Source organism: Salvelinus fontinalis, chromosome 28, assembly GCF_029448725.1.
Source record: "Salvelinus fontinalis isolate EN_2023a chromosome 28, ASM2944872v1, whole genome shotgun sequence".
In the NCBI taxonomy this organism is placed as follows: Eukaryota; Metazoa; Chordata; class Actinopteri; order Salmoniformes; family Salmonidae; genus Salvelinus; species Salvelinus fontinalis.
Window position 1 is genome coordinate 47389238 of NC_074692.1, and position 25565 is coordinate 47414802.

General features: G+C 44.9%; 1 protein-coding gene across 4 annotated transcripts in view; it reads right to left on the minus strand.

Annotated features, from left to right (window-relative positions):
• Window positions 1-25565, minus strand: part of tmem8b (transmembrane protein 8B) — a 243656-nt gene that overhangs the window by 175585 nt on the left and 42506 nt on the right. For all 4 annotated transcript variants that reach the window (XR_008755083.1, XR_008755084.1, XM_055887874.1 and 1 more), the window contains exon 2: window positions 6150-6357. Coding sequence is in view for 1 of the 4 variants with exons in the window: in XM_055887874.1 (XP_055743849.1) it covers window positions 6150-6172 (23 nt within the window). In the remaining 3 variants the exon portion in view is untranslated. The remainder of the gene's footprint in view (window positions 1-6149; window positions 6358-25565) is intronic.

Consider the following 25565-nt stretch of genomic DNA (forward strand, 5'->3'; position numbering starts at 1 on the left):
GTTGAGAATCATTGTCTTTCGAGGGATTATTATTGACGAGGTAGGACTTGTTTCCCTGCTCATGAGCGTTGTCATCGTTCTCAGGGGGGGGGGGGGGGTTGAGTAGCTGAATGAGTTCTCCTGCCAGCTTCAGTTCCCTGTCCGGTCAGCATGGCTATGTCTTCGACCGACTTCTTCACAGCCTTGTCCAATACAGCAGACGGCTGGTTGCTGTTCAACGTAACGTTCCAGCATGTCATGTACGGTATTCCAACGGGTTGTGACATCATGGATTCATTTGTGCTTTGGTATATCTAGCATCTCTGGCTTGACTGACAAAACGCGGTGAGCGGTTGTGCTTTTGTGGGGGAAAATGTCACCACTTTTCTGACCTTCCCCAGGAGACGGGACACTGCCTTGAGAGAGACTGGCCTCTTGGCTGCTAGGTTCAGAATATGTGCAAAAACCTTCAATATGGGGCCCACACCCTTCAGCTTCACAGATGGCATTTACAATGTTTTGTACGTTATCTGTAGTGGCTGGGATTGTGATATTTGGTCTCTCTAGCTTCCACTCGGTCACAGCATTCATTCATTCTAGGGCTGAGTGTGCGCTTGTATGACTCACATACACGGAACGAGTTTCTGCAACCTGTAGCTCTTCATCTCCCAATCCAGTACATAGTGAACCCTCACAGAGAGGTAGCTTCCAGTACATAGTGAACCCTCACAGAGAGGTAGCTTCCAGTACATAGTGAACCCTCACAGAGAGGTAGCTTCCAGTACATAGTGAACCGTCACAGAGAGGTAGCTTCCAGTACATAGTGAACCGTCACAGAGAGGTAGCTTCCAGTACATAGTGAACCCTCACAGAGAGGTAGCTTCCAGTACATAGTGAACCCTCACAGAGAGGTACCGTTGCTCCATCTCACGTTCTCTCTTCTCTCAGTCTCCATGTTTCCTCCGGCACAAACCGGACAAGTTTAAGCAGGCACGCAATGGATTATGGTCATTGGAGTTAATTACCATTACCATTCTGCGCTTAAAAACTTATTGTCAATAGGGGGGCGCTGTTTTCACTTTGGAAAAAATCGTGCCCAAATTAAACTGCCTCGTACTCTATTCTAGATCGTAAAATATGCATATTATTATTACTATTGGATAGAAAACACTCAAGTTTCTAAAACTGTTTGAATTATATCTGTGAGTAAAACAGAACTCATTTGGCAGCAAACTTCCATACAGGAAGTGAAAAATCTGAAAACGAGGCTCTGTTTCAGGGCCTGTCTATTCAACTGGCTTTTATTTATTGATATGCATGCACTTCGCACGCCTTCCACTAGATGTCAACAAGCAGTGGAAGGTGGAATGGGGTGTCTAGCTTGATCTGAGGCCGAACAAGAGCTTTTGGAGTGACAGGTCTGGAAATTGCTTTGTCTTCTCTGGCGCGAAGTACGTCGACATTGTCTTCTGATAAGCGTTCGGTATACACGGCGGATAGCTACCTATGCGGTAGAAACATGGTGAAAATATGCGGTTCAGTCTGGCTATTGTGGTTAGCTAATAGAAATACATATTGTGTTTTCGCTGTAAAACATTTTAAAAATCGGAAATGATGGCTGGATTCACAAGATGTTTATCTTTCATTTGCTGTATTGGACTTGTGATTTCATGAAAATTATATTATATGATATCCCTGTTCCGTTAGGCTAGGCTATGCTAGTCAGCTTTTTTGATGAGGAGGATCCCGGATATTAAGTAAAGGTTAAACTATGTAGAATATTGCCATGTTGGAAACTACAACTCCCTACTACATCACACAGTTCAGGCTTCATCTGATTTTTCTCTACAGAAACTACACATCGAGCTCACAGAAAGAAAAAAAACGAAATGGAATTCAAATAATTGAACCTATGTCGGTCAATTTATAGTTGTTTAAAACCAAAAAATAACAGAAATTTTGGCTAATCGCTCAGCACTAACTGTGACTGACCCAAAATGAAGAAACTACTTGACTATGTACAGACTCAGTGAGCAAAGCCTTGCTATTGAGAGGCCGCCATAGGCAGGCCTGGCTGTCGAGAGAAGACAAGCTATGTGCACACTGCCCACAAAATGTATAACCATATTAGAGACACATATTTCCCTCAGATTACACAGACCCACAATGGTATTTTAGATTTGTCTAATGTATCTACACAATCAATCTAGTCAGCTGTGGATCGAAGATGTGATATTATGTCAGATAAGATTTACTTACAGCAGAGATAAACCAACCCCACCCATGGTTATATCCTTTACCAACCAACCAGCTAAATGTAAAGGTGGTTATATCCTCTACCAACCAACCAGCTAAATGTAAAGGTGGTTTTATCCTCTACCAACCAGCTAAATGTAAAGGTGGTTATATCCTCTACCAACCAACCAGCTAAATGTAAAGGTGGTTATATCCTCTACCAACCAGCTAAATGTAAAGGTGGTTTTATCCCCTACCAACCAACCAGCTAAATGTAAAGGTGGTTATATCCTCTACCAACCAGCTAAATGTAAAGGTGGTTATATCCTCTACCAACCAACCAGCTAAATGTAAAGGTGGTTTTATCCTCTACCAACCAGCTAAATGTAAAGGTGGTTTTATCCCCTACCAACCAACCAGCTAAATGTAAAGGTGGTTATATCCTCTACCAACCAGCTAAATGTAAAGGTGGTTTTATCCTCTACCAACCAACCAGCTAAATGTAAAGGTGGTTATATCCTCTACCAACCAGCTAAATGTAAAGGTGGTTTTATCCTCTACCAACCAGCTAAATGTAAAGGTGGTTATATCCCCTACCAACCAGCTAAATGTAAAGGTGGTTATATCCTCTACCAACCAGCTAAATGTAAAGGTGGTTATATCCTCTACCAACCAGCTAAATGTAAAGGTGGTTTTATCCTCTACCAACGAGCTAAATGTAAAGGTGGTTATATCCTCTACCAACCAACCAGCTAAATGTAAAGGTGGTTTTATCCTCTACCAACCAACCAGCTAAATGTAAAGGTGGTTATATCCTCTACCAACCAGCTAAATGTAAAGGTGGTTTTACCCTCTACCAACCAACCAGCTAAATGTAAAGGTGGTTATATCCTCTACCAACCAACCAGCTAAATGTAAAGGTGGTTTTATCCTCTACCAACCAACCAGCTAAATGTAAAGGTGGTTTTATCCTCTACCAACCAACCAGCTAAATGTAAAGGTGGTTATATCCTCTACCAACCAACCAGCTAAATGTAAAGGTGGTTTTATCCTCTACCAACCAACCAGCTAAATGTAAAGGTGGTTATATCCTCTACCAACCAACCAGCTAAATGTAAGGTGGTTATATCCTCTACCAACCAGCTAAATGTAAAGGTGGTTTTATCCTCTACCAACCAGCTAAATGTAAAGGTGGTTTTATCCTCTACCAACCAACCAGCTAAATGTAAAGTTCTATATTGTACATTGTTATTCTTTGTACGAGATGGATTTTCTGTGCTGTTAACATCTGTCAAACCGCATAAAGACAACAATGACTGTTCCCTGTTTAATCTGCTGTGAACAGAATGTGTGTTGATCTCCCCTGTATGCCCTCAGAAGTTCTACCTGACATGTGCTAATAAAATAATGAAGATCTAATTAGTAGATAAACCCTGCAGCAGAGCGGAGAGCTGGGTAATCAACCATAAAACCACAGAACGAAGGAACAACAACACATTTCTCTCTTGCTCTCATTTCTCTCTCTCTCCTATAGCCTCTTTGTTCTACAGTGACATTTCAATATTGAAACTAGCTCACAGGCAGCGCAACATTTCTGCCTGAGAAAGGTCTACCTAAAATATAACAAACACAGCTCTGCTGATTTGAAGGCTCTGCAGCATTAGTCAGAGGGCCATCTTATTGAAGAGCAGTGGGGGCTCTGCAGCATTAGTCAGAGGGCCATCTTGTTGAAGAGCAGTGGGGGCTCTGCAGCATTAGTCAGAGGGCCATCTTGTTGAAGAGCAGCATTAGTCAGAGGGCCATCTTGTTGAAGAGCAGTGGGGGCTCTGCAGCATTAGTCAGAGGGCCATCTTATTGAAGAGCAGTGGGGTCTCTGCAGCATTAGTCAGAGGGCCATCTTGTTGAAGAGCAGTGGGGGCTCTGCAGCATTAGTCAGAGGGCCATCTTATTGAAGAGCAGTGGGGTCTCTGCAGCATTAGTCAGAGGGCCATCTTATTGAAGAGCAGTGGGGGCTCTGCAGCATTAGTCAGAGGGCCATCTTGTTGAAGAGCAGTGGGGGCTCTGCAGCATTAGTCAGAGGGCCATCTTGTTGAAGAGCAGTGGGGGCTCTGCAGCATTAGTCAGAGGGCCATCTTGTTGAAGAGCAGTGGGGGCTCTGCAGCATTAGTCACAGGGCCATCTTATTGAAGAGCAGTGGGGGTTCTGCAGCACTAGTCAGAAGGCCATCTTATTGAACAGCAGTGGGGGCTCTGCAGCATTAGTCAGAGGGCCATCTTATTGAAGAGCAGCATTAGTCAGAGGGCCATCTTATTGAAGAGCAGTGGGGTCTCTGCAGCATTAGTCAGAGGGCCATCTTGTTGAAGAGCAGTGGGGTCTCTGCAGCATTAGTCACAGGGCCATCTTGTTAAAGAGCAGTGGGGTCTCTGCAGCATTAGTCAGAGGGCCATCTTGTTGAAGAGCAGCATTAGTCAGAGGGCCATCTTGTTGAAGAGCAGTGGGGTCTCTGCAGCATTAGTCACAGGGCCATCTTATTGAACAGCAGTGTGGTCTCTGCAGCATTAGTCACAGGGCCATCTTATTGAAGAGCAGTGGGGGTTCTGCAGCATTAGTCAGGGGGCCATCTTATTGAAGAGCAGTGTGGTCTCTGCAGCATTAGTCACAGGGCCATCTTATTGAAGAGCAGTGGGGGTTCTGCAGCATTAGTCAGGGGGCCATCTTATTGAAGAGCAGTGGGGTCTCTGCAGCATTAGTCAGAGGGCCATCTTATTGAAGAGCAGTGGGGGCTCTGCAACATTAATCAGAGGGCCATCTTATTGAAGAGCAGTGGGGGCTCTGCAACATTAATCAGAGGGCCATCTTGTTGAAGAGCAGTGGGGTCTCTGCAGCATTAGTCAGAAGGCCATCTTATTGAAGAGCAGTGGGGTCTCTGCAGCATTAGTCAGAGGGCCATCTTGTTGAAGAGCAGTGGGGGCTCTGCAGCATTAGTCAGAGGGCCATCTCATTAAGACCACAGAATGCCCTGACAGCAGAGATAGAAGACAACAGACTGCCCTGACAGCAGAGATAGAAGACCACAGATTGCCCTGACAGCAGAGGTAGAAGACAACAGACTGCCCTGACAGCAGAGATAGAAGACCACAGACTGCCCTGACAGCAGAGATAGAAGACAACAGACTGCCCTGACAGCAGAGGTAGAAGACAACAGACTGCCCTGACAGCAGAGGCAGATGACAACAGACTGCCCTGACAGCAGAGATAGAAGACAACAGACTGCCCTGACAGCAGAGGTAGAAGCCCACAGACTGCCCTGACAGCAGAGGTAGAAGCCCACAGACTGCCCTGACAGCAGAGATAGAAGCCCACAGACTGCCCTGACAGCAGAGATAGAAGACAACAGACTGCCCTGACAGCAGAGATAGAAGACAACAGACTGCCCTGACAGCAGAGGCAGACGACAACAGACTGCCCTGACAGCAGAGATAGAAGACAACAGACTGCCCTGACAGCAGAGATAGAAGACAACAGACTGCCCTGACAGCAGAGGTAGAAGACAACAGACTGCCCTTTAAGCAGAGGTAGAAGACCACAGACTCCATGTGAGCGTTGGGTTAGCACTATCAGGACGCCCCACCGGCTCTGCCTTGCTTTAGCTGGTGATCTGATCAGGGATAGCGATGCACCATCCATTCTCTCTATCTGACTAGCAGCTACCTAGCTACTGCGCCACCCTCTGACCCTCTATTGGATCCACCAAACAGTGCAACTCAAAACCTAACCTCCATTTCTCAAGAGGTACAAGGTACTTTATCACTGTATCTGTTTAAAATAGTTGCTATACATTCACAGACTGAATAAAAAATAAAACTCTCGAGCCAGAGAAAAACAGCCCGACCATCATCCAGAAAGACTCAGCATGTCCATTCATCCAGACTCACCTTGACAGAGATCTTTCCCTCATCCTTGGGCAGGTGTGCAGCCAGAAACCAGTCCCCGGGGAGGGGTGAGGTCACGTTGAACACCCCTGTGGTGCGGTTTGGTAGAGTCCAGGTTAGAGTGACTGCAAAGGACCCTGGGACGATGGTATCCTGTGGGAACCGAGTGTGGAGGGGGTTGATGACTGGAGGGGCTCCTGATCTGAAGTACCTAGAGACAATAACAAACACCCTTTAGTTAATGCCGTGAAGTACAAGGACACAGACTTCTTAGTAATCACACACAGTGTAGACACAAATACACACACTTTGTGATAGTTGTCTTCCCCAGGAAGACAGAGAGCTTTCATCATTTAGTATGATCTAAAACCTGCAAGCTGTTGAAATTATGGGCTTCACTTTCCTCATTATATAAATGATAAATCAGAGGAGCAACTAGAGAACTAATTAGAGAGCGAGAGAGAGAGAGAGATAGAGAGAGAGAGAGAGAGATCTTAGAATCAACTATTAAAGACTACCAGAACCTACTGAATTCTCAAATGACATTGAATGAACTACTAGACAAAATACAAATCCTCCAACCTAAAAGGCCTCTGGTGTTGATGGTATCCTAAAGGAAATGGTAAAATATACAGACCACAAATTCCAATTGGCTATACTTAACCTGTTTGGGCTGCAGGGGCAGTATTGAGTAGCCGGATAGAAGGTGCCCATTTCAAACGGCCTCGTACTCAATTCTTGCTCGTACAATATGCATATTATTACTACTATTGGATAGGAAACACTCTCTAGTTTCTAAAACCGTTTGAATTATATCTGTGAGTAAAACAGAACTCAAGTTGGAGCAATTTTCCTGTGAGGAAGTGAGAAATCTGAAATCAGCCAGGCTGTTCTGTTATCAGTTTATTAATTTGCATCTCTTCTATTGGTCGAGATGCACTGCATACGCCTTCCCCTAGATGTCCCATAGGCTGTGAGAGGTGAAGTGGGGTTTCTAGGTGTTTCTATGGTGAAAATAGAGCTCTTGGAATGACATGACCCCAGAATTCCTTTGTCCAGGAAGCGCATAGAGGTCACCGGTAATGGCTTCGGAAAAGCAATCGTTATAGAATGTGTTATATCTCCGGCTTTGATTTTATTTGATAAATGTGATCATATCATCGTAAAGTATGTTTTTTCAATATAGTTTCATCAGATTATTGAAATATTTTCGGGAGTTTAGGCGTCTTGCGTTCTCTGGGTATGGTGAAGATGGAGAGCTACGCGCCACTTGGCTAGTTAGCTTGCTAATTCAAGAGGGAAGAAGGCCGTTCTAAAACCAAACAACGATTGTTCTGGACGAAGGACACCTTGTACAACATTCTGATGGAAGATCATCAAAAGTAGGACCAATTTTATGATGATATTTCATATATCTGTCGGAATATGTTGACAATTATTTTGCGCCCAGATTTGGGCTGATGTGGTAATGAAGTTATTTTTAGAATTCTAACACGGCGATTTCATTAAGAAATAATGTATCTATCATTTCCTATACAACATGTATTTTTTAGTAACGTTTATGTATAGTTATTTGGTCAGAATAGTTGAGTGTCAGAAAAATATCCGGACGTTGTGGGAAAAAGATGCTACGTTAGCACAATGTATAACCACTGATTTCAGCTCTAAATATGCATATTTTCGAACAAAACATAAGTGTATGTATAACCTGATGTTATAGGACTGTCATCTGATGAAGCTTATCAAGGTTAGTCAAAAATTATATATATTTTGCTGGTTTGTTACGATTGCTAACTTTTGCTGCTGGGGAATGGCTTGTGTTTCTGGCTATTGTGGTAAGCTAATATAACGCTATATTGTGTTTTCGCTGTAAAACACTTAAGAAATCGGAAATATTGGCTGGATTCACAAGATGTCTGTCTTTCATTTGCTGTACACTATGTATTTTTCAGGAATGTTTTATGATGAGTATTTAGGTATTTGACGTTGGTGTCTGTAATTATTCTGGCTGCTTTCGGTGCAATTTCTGATTGTAGCTGCAATGTAAACTATGATTTATACCTGAAATATGCACATTTTTCGAACAAAACATAGATTTATTGAATAATAATGATGAAGTTGTTTGTTGTTTAGTTTGGTTGGTTCTTGGTTAGTTAGGTTGGCTTTGTGCATGCTACCTGTGCTGTGAAAAATGTTAGTCCTTTTTTGTATTTGGTGGTGAGCTAACATAAATATACGTGCTGTTTTCGCTGTAAAACATTTTTTTTTAATCGGTGTAACGGCTTTCTTCCAGGGGTGAAGGAGAGGACCAAAGTGCAGCGCGGCTAGTGTTCAACATGTTTAATTAAAGAACAAGTGAAACACTACAAACAACATACAAAATAACAAATGTGAAAAAACCCGAGACAGACCTATCTGGTGCAGACAAAACACAGAGACAGGAAACAACCACCCACAATCCCCAACACAAAACAAGCCACCTATATATGATTCTCAATCAGGGACAACTATTTACAGCTGTCTCTGATTGAGAACCAAATTAGGCTGAACACAGAAACAGACGAACTAGACACACAACATAGAATTCCCACCCAGCTCACGTCCTGACCAACACTAAAACAAGCAAAACACATAAGAACTATGGTCAGGACGTTACAATCGGACATGTTGGCTGGATTCACAAGATGTGCACCTTTCATTTGCTGTATTGGACTTGTTAATGTGTGAAAGTTAAATATTTCTAAAAAATATATTTTGAATTTCGCGCCCTGCACTTGAAGTGGCTGTTGTCATATTGTGCCCGGCTTCGGGCTTGCAGCCATATTAAACTCCTTTAATAAATAACATTTTCAAATCAAATCAAATGTTATTTATCACATGCGCGCAATGAAACAGTGAAATGCAGCCCTTAACCAACAGCGAAGTTTTAAGAAAAATACTTTTATTTCCATTTTTTTTAATGTAACAAATAATTAAAGAGCAAAATAACAATAGCAAGGCTATATACAGGGGGTACCGGTACAGAGCCAGTGTGCAGGGGCACCGGTTCGTAGAGGTAATTGAGGTAATATGTCCATGTAGGTAGAGTTATTAAAGTGGCATAGCTAACAAATAGAGAGTAGCAGCAGCGTAAAGGGGGGGTGGGGGTGTAAATAGTCTGCGTAGCCATTTGATTAGGTGTTCAGGAGTCTAATGGCTTGGGGGTAGAATTGTTTGGAAGCCTCTTGGTTATAGACTTGGTGCTCTGGTACCGCTTGCCGTGCGTTAGAAGAGAGAACAGTCTATGACTAGGGTAGCTGAAGTCTTGACAGTTTTTCGGCATTCCTCTGACACCGCCTGGTATAGAAGTCCAGGATGGTAGGAAGCTTGGCCCCAGTGATGTACTGGGCCGTACACACTACCCTCTGTAGTGCCTTACGGTCAGATGCCAAGCAGTTGCCATACCAGGCGGTGATGCAACCAGTCAGGATGCTCTCGATGGTGTAGCTGTAGAACCTTTTGAGGATCTGAGAACCAATGACAAATCTTTTCAGTCTCCCGAGGGGGAATAGTATTTGTCGTGGTAGTTTGTTGGTGATGTGGATGCCGAGGAACTTGAAGCTCTCAACCAGCTCCACTACAGCCCTGTCGATGAGAATAGGGGCGTGCTCGGTCCTCCTTTTCCTGTAGTCCACAATCATCTCCTTTGTCTTGATCACGTTGAGGGAGAGGTTGTTGTCCTGGCACCACAGGGCCAGGTCTCTGACCTCCTCCCTATAGGCGGTCTCGTCGTTGTCGGTGATCGGGCCTACCACTGCTGTCATCGGCGAACTTAATGATGGTGTTGGAGTCGTGCCTGTCCATGCAGTCCTAAATGAACAGGGAGTACATGAGGGGACTGAGCACGTACCCTTGAGGGGCCCCCGTGTTGAGGATCAGCGTGGCGGGTGTATTGTTACCTACCCTTACCACCTGGGGGCGGCCAATCAGGAAGTCCAGGATCCAGTTGCAGAGGGAGGTGTTTAGTCCCAGGGTCCTTAGCTTATTGATGAGCTTTGAGAGCACTATGGTGTTGAACGCTGAGCTGTAGTCAATTAATAGCCTTCTCACGTATTCCTTTTGTCCAGGTGTGAAAGGGAAGTGTGGAGTTCAATAGAGATTCCACAATTTGTGGACCTGTTGGGGCGGAATGCAAATTTAGAGTGAGTCTAGGGTTTCTGGGATGATGGTGTTGATGTGAGACATGACCAGCCTTTTATTAAAGCACTTCATGGCTACAGGTCAGTAGTCATTTAGGCAGGTTACCTTAGTGTTCTTGGGTACAGGGACTATGGTGGTCTGCTTGAAATATGTTGATATTACAGACTCAGTCAGGGAGAGGTTGAAATATCAGTGAAGACACTTGCCAGTTGGTCAGTGCATGCTCGGAGTACACGTCCTGGTAATCCGTCTGGCCCTGCGGCCTTGTGAATGTTGACCTGTTTAAAGGTCTTACTCACATCAGCTACAGAGAGTATGATTACACAATCATCCGGGAACAGCTGATGCTCTCATGCATGTTTCAGTGTTACTTGCCTCGAAGCGAGCATAGAAGTAATTTAGCTTGTCTGGTAGGCTCGTGTCACTGGGAAGCTCGCGGCTGTGCTTCCCTTTGTAGTCTGTTATAGTCTGCAAGCCCTGACACATTCAACGAGCGTTGGAGCCGGTGTAGTACAATTCAATCTTAGTCCTGTATTGACACTTTGCCTGTTTGATGGTTCGTCGAAGGGCATAGCAGGATTTCTTATAAGCTTCTAGGTTAGAGTCCCGCTCCTTGATAGCGGCAGCTCTACCCTTTAGCTCAGTGCGGATGTTGCCTGTAATCCATGGCTGTCACGTTCCTGACCTATTTCTGTTAGTTTGTTGTATGTGTTAGTTGGTCAGGACGTGAGTTTGGGTGGGCATTCAATGTTTTCTGTTTCTGTGTTGGTTTATGGGTTGCCTGGTATGGCTCTTAATTAGAGGCAGGTGTTTGGCGTTCCTCTAATTAAGAGTCATATTTAGGTAGGTGTTTTCACAGTGTTCGTTGTGGGTGATTGTCTCCTGTGTCTGTGTTTGTCGCACCATACGGGACTGTTCGGTTTGTTTTGTTCATCGTCATTTTTATGTGTAGGCTATATTCCCTGTTCGTGCGTTTTCGTGTTATGTGAGTCCGTCGTCCAGGTCTGTCTACACCGTTTGTTATTTTGTTAGTTTATCCAAGTGTATTTAGTTTCGTGTTTTTTCCCGTCTTGTTTAATAAATTATGTCTTCAACATCCGCTGCATTTTGGTTCAATCCCTGCTCCTCCTCTTCTGATGAAGAGGAAAACCGTTACAATGGCTTCTGGTTGGGGTATGTACGTACAGTCACTGTGGGGACGATGTCCTCGATGCACTTATTGATGAAGCCAGTGACTGATGTGGTGTACTCCTCAATGCCATCGGAAGAATCCCGGAACATGTTCCAGTCTGTGATAGCAAAACAGCCCTGTAATTTAGCATCTGCTTCATCTGATCACTTTTTTATTGACGAATCAATGTTACTTCCTGCTTTCATTTTAGTTTTTACTTGTAAGCAGGAATCAGGAGGATAGAATTGTGGTCAGATTTGCCAAATGGAGGGTGAGGGAGAGCTTTGTACGCATCTGTGTGTGGAGTATAGGTGGTCTGGAGTTATTTTCCCCCTCTGGTTGCACATTTAACATGCTGATAGAAATGAGATTAAATGGATTTAAAGACCCCGGCCATTAGGAGCACTGCTTCTGGATGATTATTTTACTGTTTCCTTTATGGCCGTCTACAGCTCATTGAGTGAGGTCTTAGTGCCAGCATCGGTTTGTGGTGGTAAATAGACAGGTACGAAGAATATAAATGAAAACTCTCTAGGTAGATAGTGTGGTCTACAGCTTATCATGAGATACCAGCACCAGCTGTTGTTTATAAATATACATAGACCGCCACCCCTTGTCTTACCAGAGGCTGCTGTTCTATCCTGCTGATACAGTGTATAACCTGCCACCACTTGTCTTACCAGAGGCTGCTGTTCTATCCTGCTGATACAGTGTATAACCTGCCACCCCTTGTCTTACCAGAGGCTGCTGTTCTATCCTGCTGATACAGTGTATAACCTGCCACCCCTTGTCTTACTAGAGGCTGCTGTTCTATCCTGCTGATACAGTGTATAACCTGCCACCCCTTGTCTTACCAGAGGCTGCTGTTCTATCCTGCTGATACAGTGTATAACCTGCCACCCCTTGTCTTACCAGAGGTGTCTGTTCTATCCTGCTGATACAGTGTATAACCTGCCACCCCTTGTCTTACCAGAGGCTGCTGTTCTATCCTGCTGATACAGTGTATAACCTGCCACCCCTTGTCTTACCAGAGGCTGCTGTTCTATCCTGCTGATAGAGTATATAACCAGTGTATAACTCGCTAGCTGTATGTTATTCATGTCGTCATTCAGCCACGACTCGGTGCAACATAAGATAATACAGTTTTTAACGTCCTGTTGGTAGGATATACGTGCTTGTAGTCCACTTTCTTATCCAACGATTGTACGTTAGCCAATAGTACCGATGGTAAAGGCAGATTAGCTGCTTGCCGCCATATCCTCACGACTTCCTTCCGCGATACATGCGTCTCTTTCTCCTGCGAATGACGGGAATGAGGGCCTTCTCGGGTGTCGGGAGTAAATCCCTCTCGTCCGACTTGATAAAGAAACATTCTTCGTCCAATTCAAGGTGATCGTTGTTCTGATGTCCAGAAGCTCTTTTCGTTCATAAGAGACGGCAACATTATGTTCAAAATAAGTTACAAACAAAAAAACAAACAAAATAGCATAGTGAATGACAGCCATCCCCGCCGGCGCCATTACATCATCATGACATCATCCTCAGCTCTGACATCTTCACCAATATTTGGAACCGAGGGCTGATCACCCCAATCCACAAAAGTGGAGAGAAATTTGACCACAATAACTTCCGTGGGATATGAGTCAACAGCCACCTTGGGGAAATCCTCTGCATTATCATTAACAGCAGACTCCTACATTTCCTCAGTGAGCAATGTACTGAACAAATGTCAAATTGGGTTTTTACCAAATTACTGCACAACAGATCACGTATTCACCCAGCACACCATAATTGACAAACAAACCAAAAGAAAGGCAAAGTCTTCTTATCGTTTGTTGATTTCAAAAAAGCTTTTGACACAATTTAGCATGAGGGTCTGCTATACAAATTGATGGAAAGAGGTGTTGGAGGGAAAAACATACAACATTATAAAATCCATGTACACAAACAACAAGTGTGCGATTAAAATTGGCAAAAAACACATTTCTTTCCACAGGGTTGTGGGGTTAGACAGGGATGCAGCTGAAGCCCCACCCTCTTCAACATATATGTCAATGAATTGGCGAGGGCACTAGAACAGTCTGCAGCACCCGGCCTCACCCTACTAGAACCTGAAGTCAAATGTCTACTGTTTGCTGATGATCTGGTGCTTCTGTCACCAACCAAGGAGGGCCTACAGCAGCACCTAGATCTTCTGCACAGATTCTGTCAGACCTGGGCCCTGACAGTAAATCTCAGTCAGACAAAAATAATTTTGTTCCAAAAAAGGTCCAGTTTCCAGGACAGCAAATACTAATTCCATCTAGACACCGTTGCCCTAGATCACACAAAAAAACTATACATACCTTGGCCTAAACATCAGCACCACAGGTAACTTCCACAAAGCTGTGAATGATCTGAGAGACAAGAAGGGCCTTCTATGCCATCGAAAGGAACATCAAATTTGACATAAAAATTGGAATAAAATACTTGAATCAGTTATAGAACCCCATTGTCCTTTATGGTTGTGAGGTCTGGGGTCCGCTCACCAACCAATAATTTACAAAATGGGACAAACACCAAATTGATAATGGCGTCAGACCGAGGCTCTGCATCTGTCCTTGTGCTACTAGACCTTAGTGCTGCCTTTGATACCATCGATCACCACATTCCAGAGATTGGAAACCCAAATTGGTCTACACGGAAAAGTTCTGGCCTGGTTTAGATCTTATCTGTCGGAAAGATGTCAGTTTGTCTCTGTGAATGGTTTGTCCTCTGACAAATCAACTGTACATTTCGGTGTTCCTCAAGGTTCCGTTTTAGGACCACTATTGTTTTCACTATATATTTTACCTCTTGCGGATGTCATTCGAAAACATAATGTTAACTTTCACTGCTATGCGGATGACACACAGCTGTACATTTCAATGAAACATGGTGAAGCCCCAAAATTGCCCTCGCTAGAAGCCTGTGTTTCAGACATAAGGAAGTGGATGGCTGAAAACGTTCTACTTTTAAACTCGGACAAAACAGAGATGCTTGTTCTAGGTCCCAAGAAACAAAGAGATCTTCTGTTAAATCTGACAATTAATCTTGATGGTTGTAAAGTCGTCTCAAATAAAACTGTGAAGGACCTCGGCGTTACTCTGGACACTGATCTCTCTTTTGACGAACATATCAAGACTGTTTCAAGGACAGCTTTTTTCCATCTACGTAACATTGCAAAAATCCGAAATTTTCTGTCCAAAAACGATGCAGAAAAATTAATCCATGCATTTGTTACTTCTAGGTTAGACTACTGCAATGCTCTACTTTCCGGCTACCCGGATAAAGCACTAAATAAACTTCAGTTAGTGCTAAATACGGCTGCTAGAATCCTGACTAGAACCAAGAAATTTGATCATATTACTCCAGTGCTAGCTTCCCTACACTGGCTTCCTGTTAAGGCAAGGGCTGATTTCAAGGTTTTACTGTTAACCTATAAAGTGTTACATGGGCTTGCTCCTACCTATCTTTCCGAGTTGGTCCTGCCGTACATACCTACACGTACGCTACGGTCACAAGACGCAGGCCTCCTAATTGTCCCTAGAATTTCTAAGCAAACAGCTGGAGGCAGGGCTTTCTCCTATAGATCTCCATTTTTATGGAATGGTCTGCCTACCCATGTGAGAGACGCGGACTTGGTCTCAACCTTTAAGTCTTTACTGAAGACTTATCTCTTCAGTAGGTCATATGATTGAGTGTAGTCTGGCCCAGGAGTGTGAAGGTGAACGGAAAGGCTCTGGAGCAACGAACCGCCCTTGCTGTCTCTGCCTGGCCGGTTCCCCTCTCTCCACTGGGATTCTCTGCCTCTAACCCTATTACAGGGGCTGAGTCACTGGCTTACTGGTGCTCTTTCATGCCGTCCCTAGGAGGGGTGCGTCACTTGAGTGGGTTGAGTTACTGACGTGATCGTCCTGTCTGGGTTGGCGCCCCCCCTTGGTTTGTGGTGTGGTGGAGATCTTTGTGGGCTATACTCGGCCTTGTCTCAGGATTGTAAGTTGGTGGTTGAAGATATCCCTCTAGTGGTGCGGGGGCTGTGCTTTGGCAAAGTGGGTGGGGTTATATCCTTCCTGTTTGGCCCTGTCCGGGGGTATCATCGGATGGGGCCACAGTGTCTCCTGATCCCTCCTGTCTTAGCCTCCAGTATTTATGCTGCAGCAGTTTATGTGTCGGGGGGCTAGGGTTAGTTGGTTATATCTGGAGTACTTCTCCTGTCTTATCCAGTGTCCTTTGTGAATTTAAGTATACTCTCTCTAATTCTCTTCTTCTATCTTTCTTTCTCTCTCTCGGAGGACCTGAGCCCTAGGACCATGCATCAGGACTACCGGGCATGATGACTCCTTGCTGTCCCCAGTCCACCTGGCCTTGCTGCTGTTCCAGTTTCAACTGTTCTGCCTGCGGTTATGGAACCCTGACCTGTCCACCGGACGTGCTACCTGTCCCAGACCTGCTGTTTTCAACTCTTAATGATCGGCTATAAAAAGCCAACTGACATTTATTCCTGATTATTATTTGACCATGCTGGTCATTTATGAACATTTTGAACATCTTGGCCATGTTCTGTTATAATCTCCACCCGGCACAGCCAGAAGAGGACTGGCCACCCCTCATAGTCTGGTTCCTCTCTAGGTTTCTTCCTAGGTTTTGGCCTTTCTAGCCACTGTGCTTCTACACCTGCATTGCTTGCTGTTTGGGGTTTTAGGCTGGGTTTCTGTACAGCACTTCGAGATATCAGCTGATGTACGAAGGGCTATATAAAATAAACTTGATTTGATTTGAACTTGATTAAGACTCGGCATGCAGAATTCTGCATATGACATTAGAAATGTCTCTATTCCTTTGGAACTTTTGTGAGTGTAATGTTTACTGTTCATTTTATATTGTTTATTTCACTTTTGTTTAGTATCTATTTCACTTGCTTTGGCAATGTTAACATATGTTTCCCATGCCAATAAATCCCCTTGAATTGAATTGAGAGAGAGATAGAAAAAATATTCCTGTGGCTCCTCCATTCACAGACAGACAGGAAATTGTGACTTATGTATTTAAGATTTGTACAAAAATATTCAGGTAGACATTTACCTGGCTGTTTATGTCATGTGTACCACGGCGGATGCTGACACATGCGTGTGCCGATAGGATGCATGGGGAATGAGTAGCTCCGTTTTGTACCGATTAAAACTGTGGTTATATGGAGAAGGCAGACAACAAACTTCAAATGAAGCCTCTAAAATCGATAGATCACCTGGGAGAGAGTGAGCGGTCAGTTAGGTACAACAACCAACCAATCAGTTGGTAAAGCGACACTAATTCAAAATGGCTTCCCTCAGAGGAAAAGACAAGGACCAGCTTTTGTTGTTTAACCAAGTCCATAATGCAGGCTCACTAGCCTCTGCTTTTGTTATTTAACCAAGTCAGTAATGCAGGCTCACTAGCCTCTGCTTTTGTTGTTTAACCAAGTCAATAATGCAGGCTCACTAGCCTCTGCTTTTGTTATTTAACCAAGTCAATAATGCAGGCTCACTAGCCTCTGCTTTGTTATTTAACCAAGTCAATAATGCAGGCTCACTAGCCTCTGCTTTGTTATTTAACCAAGTCAATAATGCAGGCTCACTAGCCTCTGCTTTGTTATTTAACCAAGTCAATAATGCAGGCTCACTAGCCTCTGCTTTGTTATTTAACCAAGTCAGTAATGCAGGCTCACTAGCCTCTGCTTTGTTATTTAACCAAGTCAATAATGCAGGCTCACTAGCCTCTGCTTTGTTATTTAACCAAGTCAATAATGCAGGCTCACTAGCCTCTGCTTTGTTATTTAACCAAGTCAGTAATGCAGGCTCACTAGCCTCTGCTTTGTTATTTAACCAAGTCGGTAATGCAGGCTCACTAGCCTCTGCTTTGTTGTTTAACCAAGTCAATAATGCAGGCTCACTGAGCTCTGCTTTGTTATTTAACCAATGTATTTTCCCAGACAGAGTGAACAGTAAAGTAAGACTCACTCTCCTTCCATATTGAGTCATGTTAGCTGCTAGCTTTTGAAGGGGTACTCTTAATGAGGGGGACTCTTAATGAGGGGGTATGTTAATGAGGGGCCACTCTTAATGAGGCGGACTCTTAATGAGGGGGACTCTTAATGAGGGGGTATGTTAATGAGGGGCCACTCTTAATGAGGCGGACTCTTAATGAGGGGGACTCTTAATGAGGGGGTATGTTAATGAGGGTCCACTTAATGAGGCGGACTCTTAATGAGGTGGACTCTTAATGAGGGGGACTCTTAATGAGGGGCCACTCTTAATGAGGGGCCACTCTTAATGAGGGGGACTCTTAACGAGGCGGACTCTTAACGAGGCGGACTCTTAACGAGGGGGACTCTTAATGAGGGGGACTCTTAATGAGGGGGTCTGTTAATGAGGCGGACTCTTAATGAGGGGGTATATTAATGAGGGGGACTTTTAATGAGGGGGTATGTTAATGTAACGGATGTGAAATGGCTAGCTAGTTAGCGGGTACGCGCTAGTAGCATTTCAATCAGTTACGTCACTTGCTCTGAGACTTAAGTAGGGTTTCCCCTTGCTCTGCAAGGGCCGCGGCCTTTGTGGAGCGATGGGTAACGATGCTTCGTGGGTGACTGTTGTTGATGTGTGCAGAGGGTCCCTGGTTCGCGCCCGGGTCGGGGTGAGGGGACCGTTTAAAGTTATACTGTTACATTAATGTGGGTGTATGTTAATGCGGGGGACTCTTAATGAGGGGGTATATTAATGGGGGGTCTGTTAATGAGGGGGACCGTTAATGAGGGGGACTCTGTTTCTGTCTTCCCCTACGTGTCTTCTGCTGATTAATGTCAAGATGGAACACAGTTCAGTTCCAAACCACAGATTTCTTTTTTATTTAGTACCAACATCATTGATGTTGTTTTGTGTCTAAACTAGTCAGTACCTCTGTAGAACATTTATCAACACCATTGATGTGATACATTGTTAGTTCTTATATTTATTTTTTTGTAAGATCGTATTTATATACTATATATATTTTGACAACATTTTTAACGACGTACATTAACAGTCAAAAGTTTAGACACACCTACTCATTCAAGCGTTTGTCTTTATTTTTACTATTTTCTACATTGTAGAATAACAGTGAAGACATCAACACTATGAAATAACACATATGGAATCATGTAGTAACCAAAAAAAGTGTTAAACAAATCAAAATATATTTTATATTTGAGATTCTTGAAAGTAGCCACCCTTTGCCTTGATGACAGCTTTGCACACTTGGCATTCTCTCAACCAGCTTCATGAGGTTGTCACCTGGAATGCATTTAATTTAACAGGTGTGCCTTGTTAAAAGTTCATTTGTGGAATTTCTTTCCTTCTTAATGCATTTGAACCAATCAGTTGTGTTGTGACAAGACCAAGTCCATATTATGGCAAGAACAGTTCAAATAAGCAAAGAGAAACTACAGTCCATCATGACTTTAACACATGAAGGTCAGTCAATCCGGGAAATCCGTCAAGATCTTTGAAAGTTTCTTCAAGTGCAGTCTCAAAAACCATCAAGCGCTATGATGAAACTGGCTCTCATGAGGACCGTCACAGGAAAGGAAGACCCAGAGTTACCTCTGCTGCAGAGGATAAGTTCATTAGAGTTACCAGCCTCAGAAATCAGCAGTTAACTGCACCTCAGATTGAAGCCCTCAAGTAACAGACATCTCAACATCAACATTTTTTTTTTTTTTTTTTTAAATGTAACCTTTATTTAACTAGGCAAGTCAGTTAAGAACAAATTCTTATTTACAAGGATGGCTTAGGAATAGGGGGTTAACTGCCTTGTTCAGGGGCAGAACGACAGATTTTTACCTTGTCAGCTCAGGGATTCGATCTAGCAACCTTTTGGTTACCGGTCCGACGCTCTAAACACTAGGCTACCTGCCACCCCTCAATGTTCAGAGGAGACTGTGTTAATCAGGCCTTCTTAGTCGAATAGCAGCAAAGAAACCACTACTAAAGGACACCAATAATAAGAAGAGACTTGTTTGGGCCAAGAAACACAACCAATGGACATTAGACATGGTGGAAATCTGTCTTTGTGAGACGCGGCGTGGGTGAACAGATGATCTCCACATGTATATTTCCCACCATGAAGCATGGAGGAGGAGGTGTGATGGTGTGGGGGTGTGGGGGTGCTTTGCTGGTGACACTGTCTGTGATTTATTTAGAATTCAAGGCACACTTAACCAGCATGGCTTCCACATCATTCTGCAGCGATACGCCATCCCATCTGATTTGGGCTTAGTGGGACTATCATTTGTTTTTCAACAGGACAATGACCCAACACACCTCCAGGCTGTGTAAGGGCTATTTGACCAAGAAGGAGAGTGATGGAGTGCTGCATCAGATGACCTGGCCTCCACAATCACCCGACATCAACAAAATTGAGATGGTTTGGGATGAGTTGGACCACAGAGTGAAGGAAAAGCAGCCAACAAGTGCTCAGCATATGTGGGAACTCCTTCAAGACTGTTGGAAAAGCATTCCAGGTGACTACCTCATGAAGAGAGAATGCCAAGAGTGTGCAAAGCTGTCATCAAGGCAAAGGGTGGCTACTTTGAATTTGTTTAACACTTTTTTAGTTACTACATGATTCCATGTGTGCTACTTCGTAAGTTTTGATGTCTTCACTATTATTCTACAATGTAGAAAATTGTACAAATAAAGAAAAACACTTGAATGAGTAGGTGTGTCCAAACCTTTGACTGGTACTGTATATAATAATGTTTATTTTTGTAATCACTGTGCTATTAGCACTACTGTAAGTCTCTCTGGATAACAGCATCTGACAAATGATCACTACTGTAAATGACCTCTACTCTGGATAAGACCATCTGCTAAATGACCACTACTGTAAGTCTCTCTGGGTCAGAGCGTCTGCTAAATGACTCACTACTGTAAGTCTCTCTGGGTCAGAGTGTCTGCTAAATGACTCACTACTGTAAGACTCTCTGGGTCAGTGTCTGATAAATGACCACTACTGTGAGTCTCTCTGGGTCAGAGTGTCTGCTAAATGACTACTACTGTAAGTCTCTCTGGGTCAGAGTGTCTGATAAATGACTACTACTGTAAGTCTCTCTGGGTCAGAGTGTCTGCTAAATGACTACTACTGTAAGTTTCTCTGGGTCAGAGCGTCTGATAAATACAGAGTAAGGCTGCCACAAATCAAATCAAACCTCTTCAAACTTTTTCAAAAATAACTCAAGAATTGTTGTTCCCTCTCTGTCTCTCCGTCTCCGTCTCCCTCTCCGTCTCCGTCTCTCCGTCTCTCCGTCTCCCTATCTGTCTCTCCATGTCTGCCTCTCCCTCTTTGTCTCTCCCTGTCTGTCTCTCCCTCTCCGTCTCTCCCTGTCTTTCTCTCCCTCTCTGTCTCTCCGTCTCCGTCTCTCCCTCTCTGTCTCTCCGTCTCTGTCTCTCCGTCTCCGTCTCTCCCTCTCTGTCTCTCCCTCTCTGTCTCTCCCTCTCTGTCTCTCCCTCTCTGTCTCTCCCTCTCTGTCTCTCCCTGTCTGTCTCTCTCTGTCTGTCTCTCCCTCTCTGTCTCTCCCTCTCTGTCTCTCCCTCTCTGTCTCTCCCTCTCTGTCTCTCCCTCTCTCTCTCTCCCTCTCTCTCTCTCCCTCTCTCTCTCTCCCTCTCTCTCTCCCTGTCCGTCTCTCCCTGTCCGTCTCTCCCTGTCCGTCTCTCCCTGTCCGTCTCTCCCTGTCCGTCTCTCCCTCTCTGTCTCTCCCTCTCTGTCTCTCCCTCTCTGTCTCTCCCTCTCTGTCTCTCCCTCTCCGTCTCTCCCTGTCTGTCTCTGTCTCTCTGTCTCTCCCTGTCTGTCTCTCCCTGTCTGTCTCTCCCTGTCTGTCTCTCCCTCTCCGTCTCTCCCTCTCCGTCTCTCCCTCTCCGTCTCTCCCTGTCCGTCTCTCCCTGTCCGTCTCTCCCTGTCCGTCTCTCCCTGTCCGTCTCTCCCTCTCCGTCTCTCCCTCTCCGTCTCTCCCTGTCCGTCTCTCCCTGTCCGTCTCTCCCTGTCCGTCTCTCCCTCTCTGTCTCTCCCTGTCCGTCTCTCCCTGTCCGTCTCTCCCTGTCCGTCTCTCCCTCTCCGTCTCCCTCTCCGTCTCTCCCTCTCCGTCTCCCTCTCCGTCTCTCCCTCTCCGTCTCTCCCTCTCCGTCTCTCCCTCTCCGTCTCTCCCTCTCCGTCTCTCCCTCTCCGTCTCTCCCTCTCCGTCTCTCCCTCTCTCTCTCTCCCTCTCCGTCTCTCCCTCTCTCTCTCTCCCTCTCTCTCTCTCCCTCAGCCATTACTCCAAACAGAAACCTCCTGTGAAAATATATTTTAAAAAACTATCAAAATAAAATAATATTTTAGTTTTCTATGTTTGTCCTGATTTGACTCTGCGCCGTGCATTTGATATCTTATTTAACCAGGAAAACCCCAATGAGACCCAGAGTCTCTTTTTCAAGGGAGACCTGGCCTAGAAGGCATCAACAATCAATACATTATTAAAACATACAAGAATATAAATACAAATCAACAACATGATCCAACCTTAAAAAAAAAAGCATTTACACTCCTCTGTAACAGAGTCTCGCATCAATATTTTAAATTCATTCAGTGGTACTAACATATCTAGACGAAACATGGATTGTAGACTATTCCATGTCTCTGGTGCACAAGACGAGAAGGCAGTCTTACCTAATAATGTAAATGACCTGGGGACTTTAAGTAGCAACCACCTAGCAGACTGGGTATGGTAACATAGCAACCACCTAGCAGACCTGGTATGGTAACATAGCAACCACCTAGCAGACCGGGTATGGTAACATAGCAACCACCTAGCAGACCGGGTATGGTAACATAGCAACCACCTAGCAGACTGGGTATGGTAGCATAGCAACCACCTAGCAGACCTGGTATGGTAACATAGCAACCACCTAGCAGACCGGGTATGGTAACATAGCAACCACCTAGCAGACCGGGTATGGTAACATAGCAACCACCTAGCAGACAGGGTATGGTAACATAGCAACCACATAGGAGACCGGGTATGGTAACATAGCAACCACCTAGCAGACAGGGTATGGTAACATAGCAACCACCTAGCAGACCGGGTATGGTAACATAGCAACCACCTAGCAGACCGGGTATGGTAACATAGCAACCACCTAGCAGACCGGGTATGGTAACATAGCAACCACCTAGCAGACCGGGTATGGTAACATAGCAACCACCTAGCAGACCGGGTATGGTAACATAGCAACCACCTAGCAGACCGGGTATGGTAACATAGCAACCACCTAGCAGACCGGGTATGGTAACATAGCAACCACCTAGCAGACCGGGTATGGTAACATAGCAACCACCTAGCAGACCAGGTATGGTAACATAGCAACCACCTAGCAGACCGGGTATGGTAACATAGCAACCACCTAGCAGACCAGGTATGGTAACATAGCAACCACCTAGCAGACCGGGTATGGTAACATAGCAACCACCTAGCAGACTGGGTATGGTAACATAGCAACCACCTAGCAGACTGGGTATGGTAACATAGCAACCACCTAGCAGACTGGGTATGATAACATAGCAACCACCTAGCAGACTGGGTATGGTAACATAGCAACCACCTAGCAGACCGGGTATGGTAACATAGCAACCACCTAGCAGACCGGGTATGGTAACATAGCAACCACCTAGCAGACCGGGTATGGTAACATAGCAACCACCTAGCAGACCGGGTATGGTAACATAGCAACCACCTAGCAGACCGGGTATGGTAACATAGCCGTCTGTGTATCAAAGATAATTGCGTAATTATCGTATTTCGTCGTCTATCGTAGTCCATCGTAGTCTATCGTAGTCCACACTGCTATCTGCCCAGCAGCTAGCCAGCTAGCCAGCTAGCAAACGTCCACCGTCTACCGAATAGTAGTATAACTTTTCATTACATTTCATTATAGTACAACGGTTTGATTTTCATTTCTCATTACAGTACAACGGTTTGATTTGTTTGATCTTAGCTAGCTACATAGCCGTCTTTGTATCAAACATAATTGTGTAGTTATTGAGGTTCGCTAGCCAGCTATTTTCGTCCTAACGTAACGCAACGTAGCCAACACTGCTAGCTAGCCAGCTAGCCACCGAATAGCAGCATTGTAGAAACGAGTGCATTACAACGGAACGACTTGATTAGTGTAGTGTTAGCTGGCTACACAGTTGTCTTTGCTATCTTTGATTTGTTTGATCTTAGCTAGCTACTTAGCTGGCTACATAGCCGTCTTTGTACCAAAGATAATTGTGTAGTTATCGAGGTTCGCTGAGGTTCGCTAGCCAGGTATTCTCGTCCTAACGTAACGTAACGTAGTCAACCCTGCTAGCTAGCCAGCTAGCCACCGATTAGCAGCACTGTAGAAACGATTACATTACAACGGAACGACTTGATTTGTGTAGTGTTAGCTAGCTACATAGTTTTCTTTGCTATCTTTGTATCTAAGATAATTGTGTAGCTTTGAGTAATTATCGGTTAGCTAGCCAGCTATTTTCGCCTGCCGCGCTGCCGTCCTCCTACCTAGCCAACACTGCTAGCTAACACTGCTAGCTAGCCAACTTCTACCGAATAGCAGCACTGTAGAAACTTACATTACAACGGAACGACTTGATTAGCGTAGTGTTAGCTAGTTGTCTTTGCTGTCCTTGTATCCATGATAATTGTGTAGTTCAGAGAAATTTAGAGAAATTGTCGAGGTTACCTAGCCAGCTTCACTTTCAACAACGCAGCCACTGCTAGCCAGGCTACTTCACCAGCCAGCAGTACTATATCATTTTAGTCAATAAGATCTTTTTTTTTTTTTTTTTTTTTTTTTGCAACGTAAGCTTAACTTTCTGAACATTCGAGACGTGTAGTCCACTTGTCATTCTAATCTCCTTTGCATTAGCATAGCCTCTTCTGTAGCCTGTCAACTATGTGTCTGTCTATCCCTGTTCTCTCCTCTCTGCACAGACCATACAAACGCTTCACACCGCGTGGCCGCGGCCACCCTAACCTGGTGGTCCCAGCCCGCACGACCCACGTGGAGTTCCAGGTCTCCGGTAGCCTCTGGAACTGCCGATCTGCGGCCAACAAGGCAGAGCTCATCTCAGCCTATGCGTCCCTCCAGTCCCTCGACTTCTTGGCACTGACGGAAACATGGCTCACCACAGATAACACTGCTACTCCTCTCTCTTCTCTCTCTTCGTCTGCCCACGTGTTCTCGCACACCCCGAGAGCTTCTGGTCAGCGGGGTGGTGGCACCGGGATCCTCATCTCTCCCAAGTGGTCATTCTCTCTTTCTCCCCTTACCCATCTGTCTATCGCCTCCTTTGAATTCCATGCTGTCACAGTTACCAGCCCTTTCAAGCTTAACATCCTTATCATTTATCGCCCTCCAGGTTCCCTTGGAGAGTTCATCAATGAGCTTGATGCCTTGATAAGCTCCTTTCCTGAGGACGGCTCACCTCTCACAGTTCTGGGTGACTTTAACCTCCCCATGTCTACCTTTGACTCATTCCTCTCTGCCTCCTTCTTTCCACTCCTCTCCTCTTTTGACCTCACCCTCTCACCTTCCCCCCCTACTCACAAGGCAGGCAATACGCTTGACCTCATCTTTACTAGATGCTGTTCTTCCACTAACCTCATTGCAACTCCCCTCCAAGTCTCCGACCACTACCTTGTATCCTTTTCCCTCTCGCTCTCATCCAACACTTCCCACACTGCCCCTACTCGGATGGTATCGCGCCATCCCAGCCTTCGCTCTCTCTCCCCCGCTACTCTCTCCTCTTCCATCCTATCATCTCTTCCCTCTGCCCAAACCTTCTCCAACCTATCTCCTGATTCTGCCTCCTCAACCCTCCTCTCCTCCCTTCCTGCATCCTTTGACTCTCTATGTCCCCTATCCTCCAGGCCGGCTCGGTCCTCCCCTCCCGCTCTGTGGCTCGACGACTCATTGCGAGCTCACAGAACAGGGCTCCGGGCAGCCGAGCGGAAATGG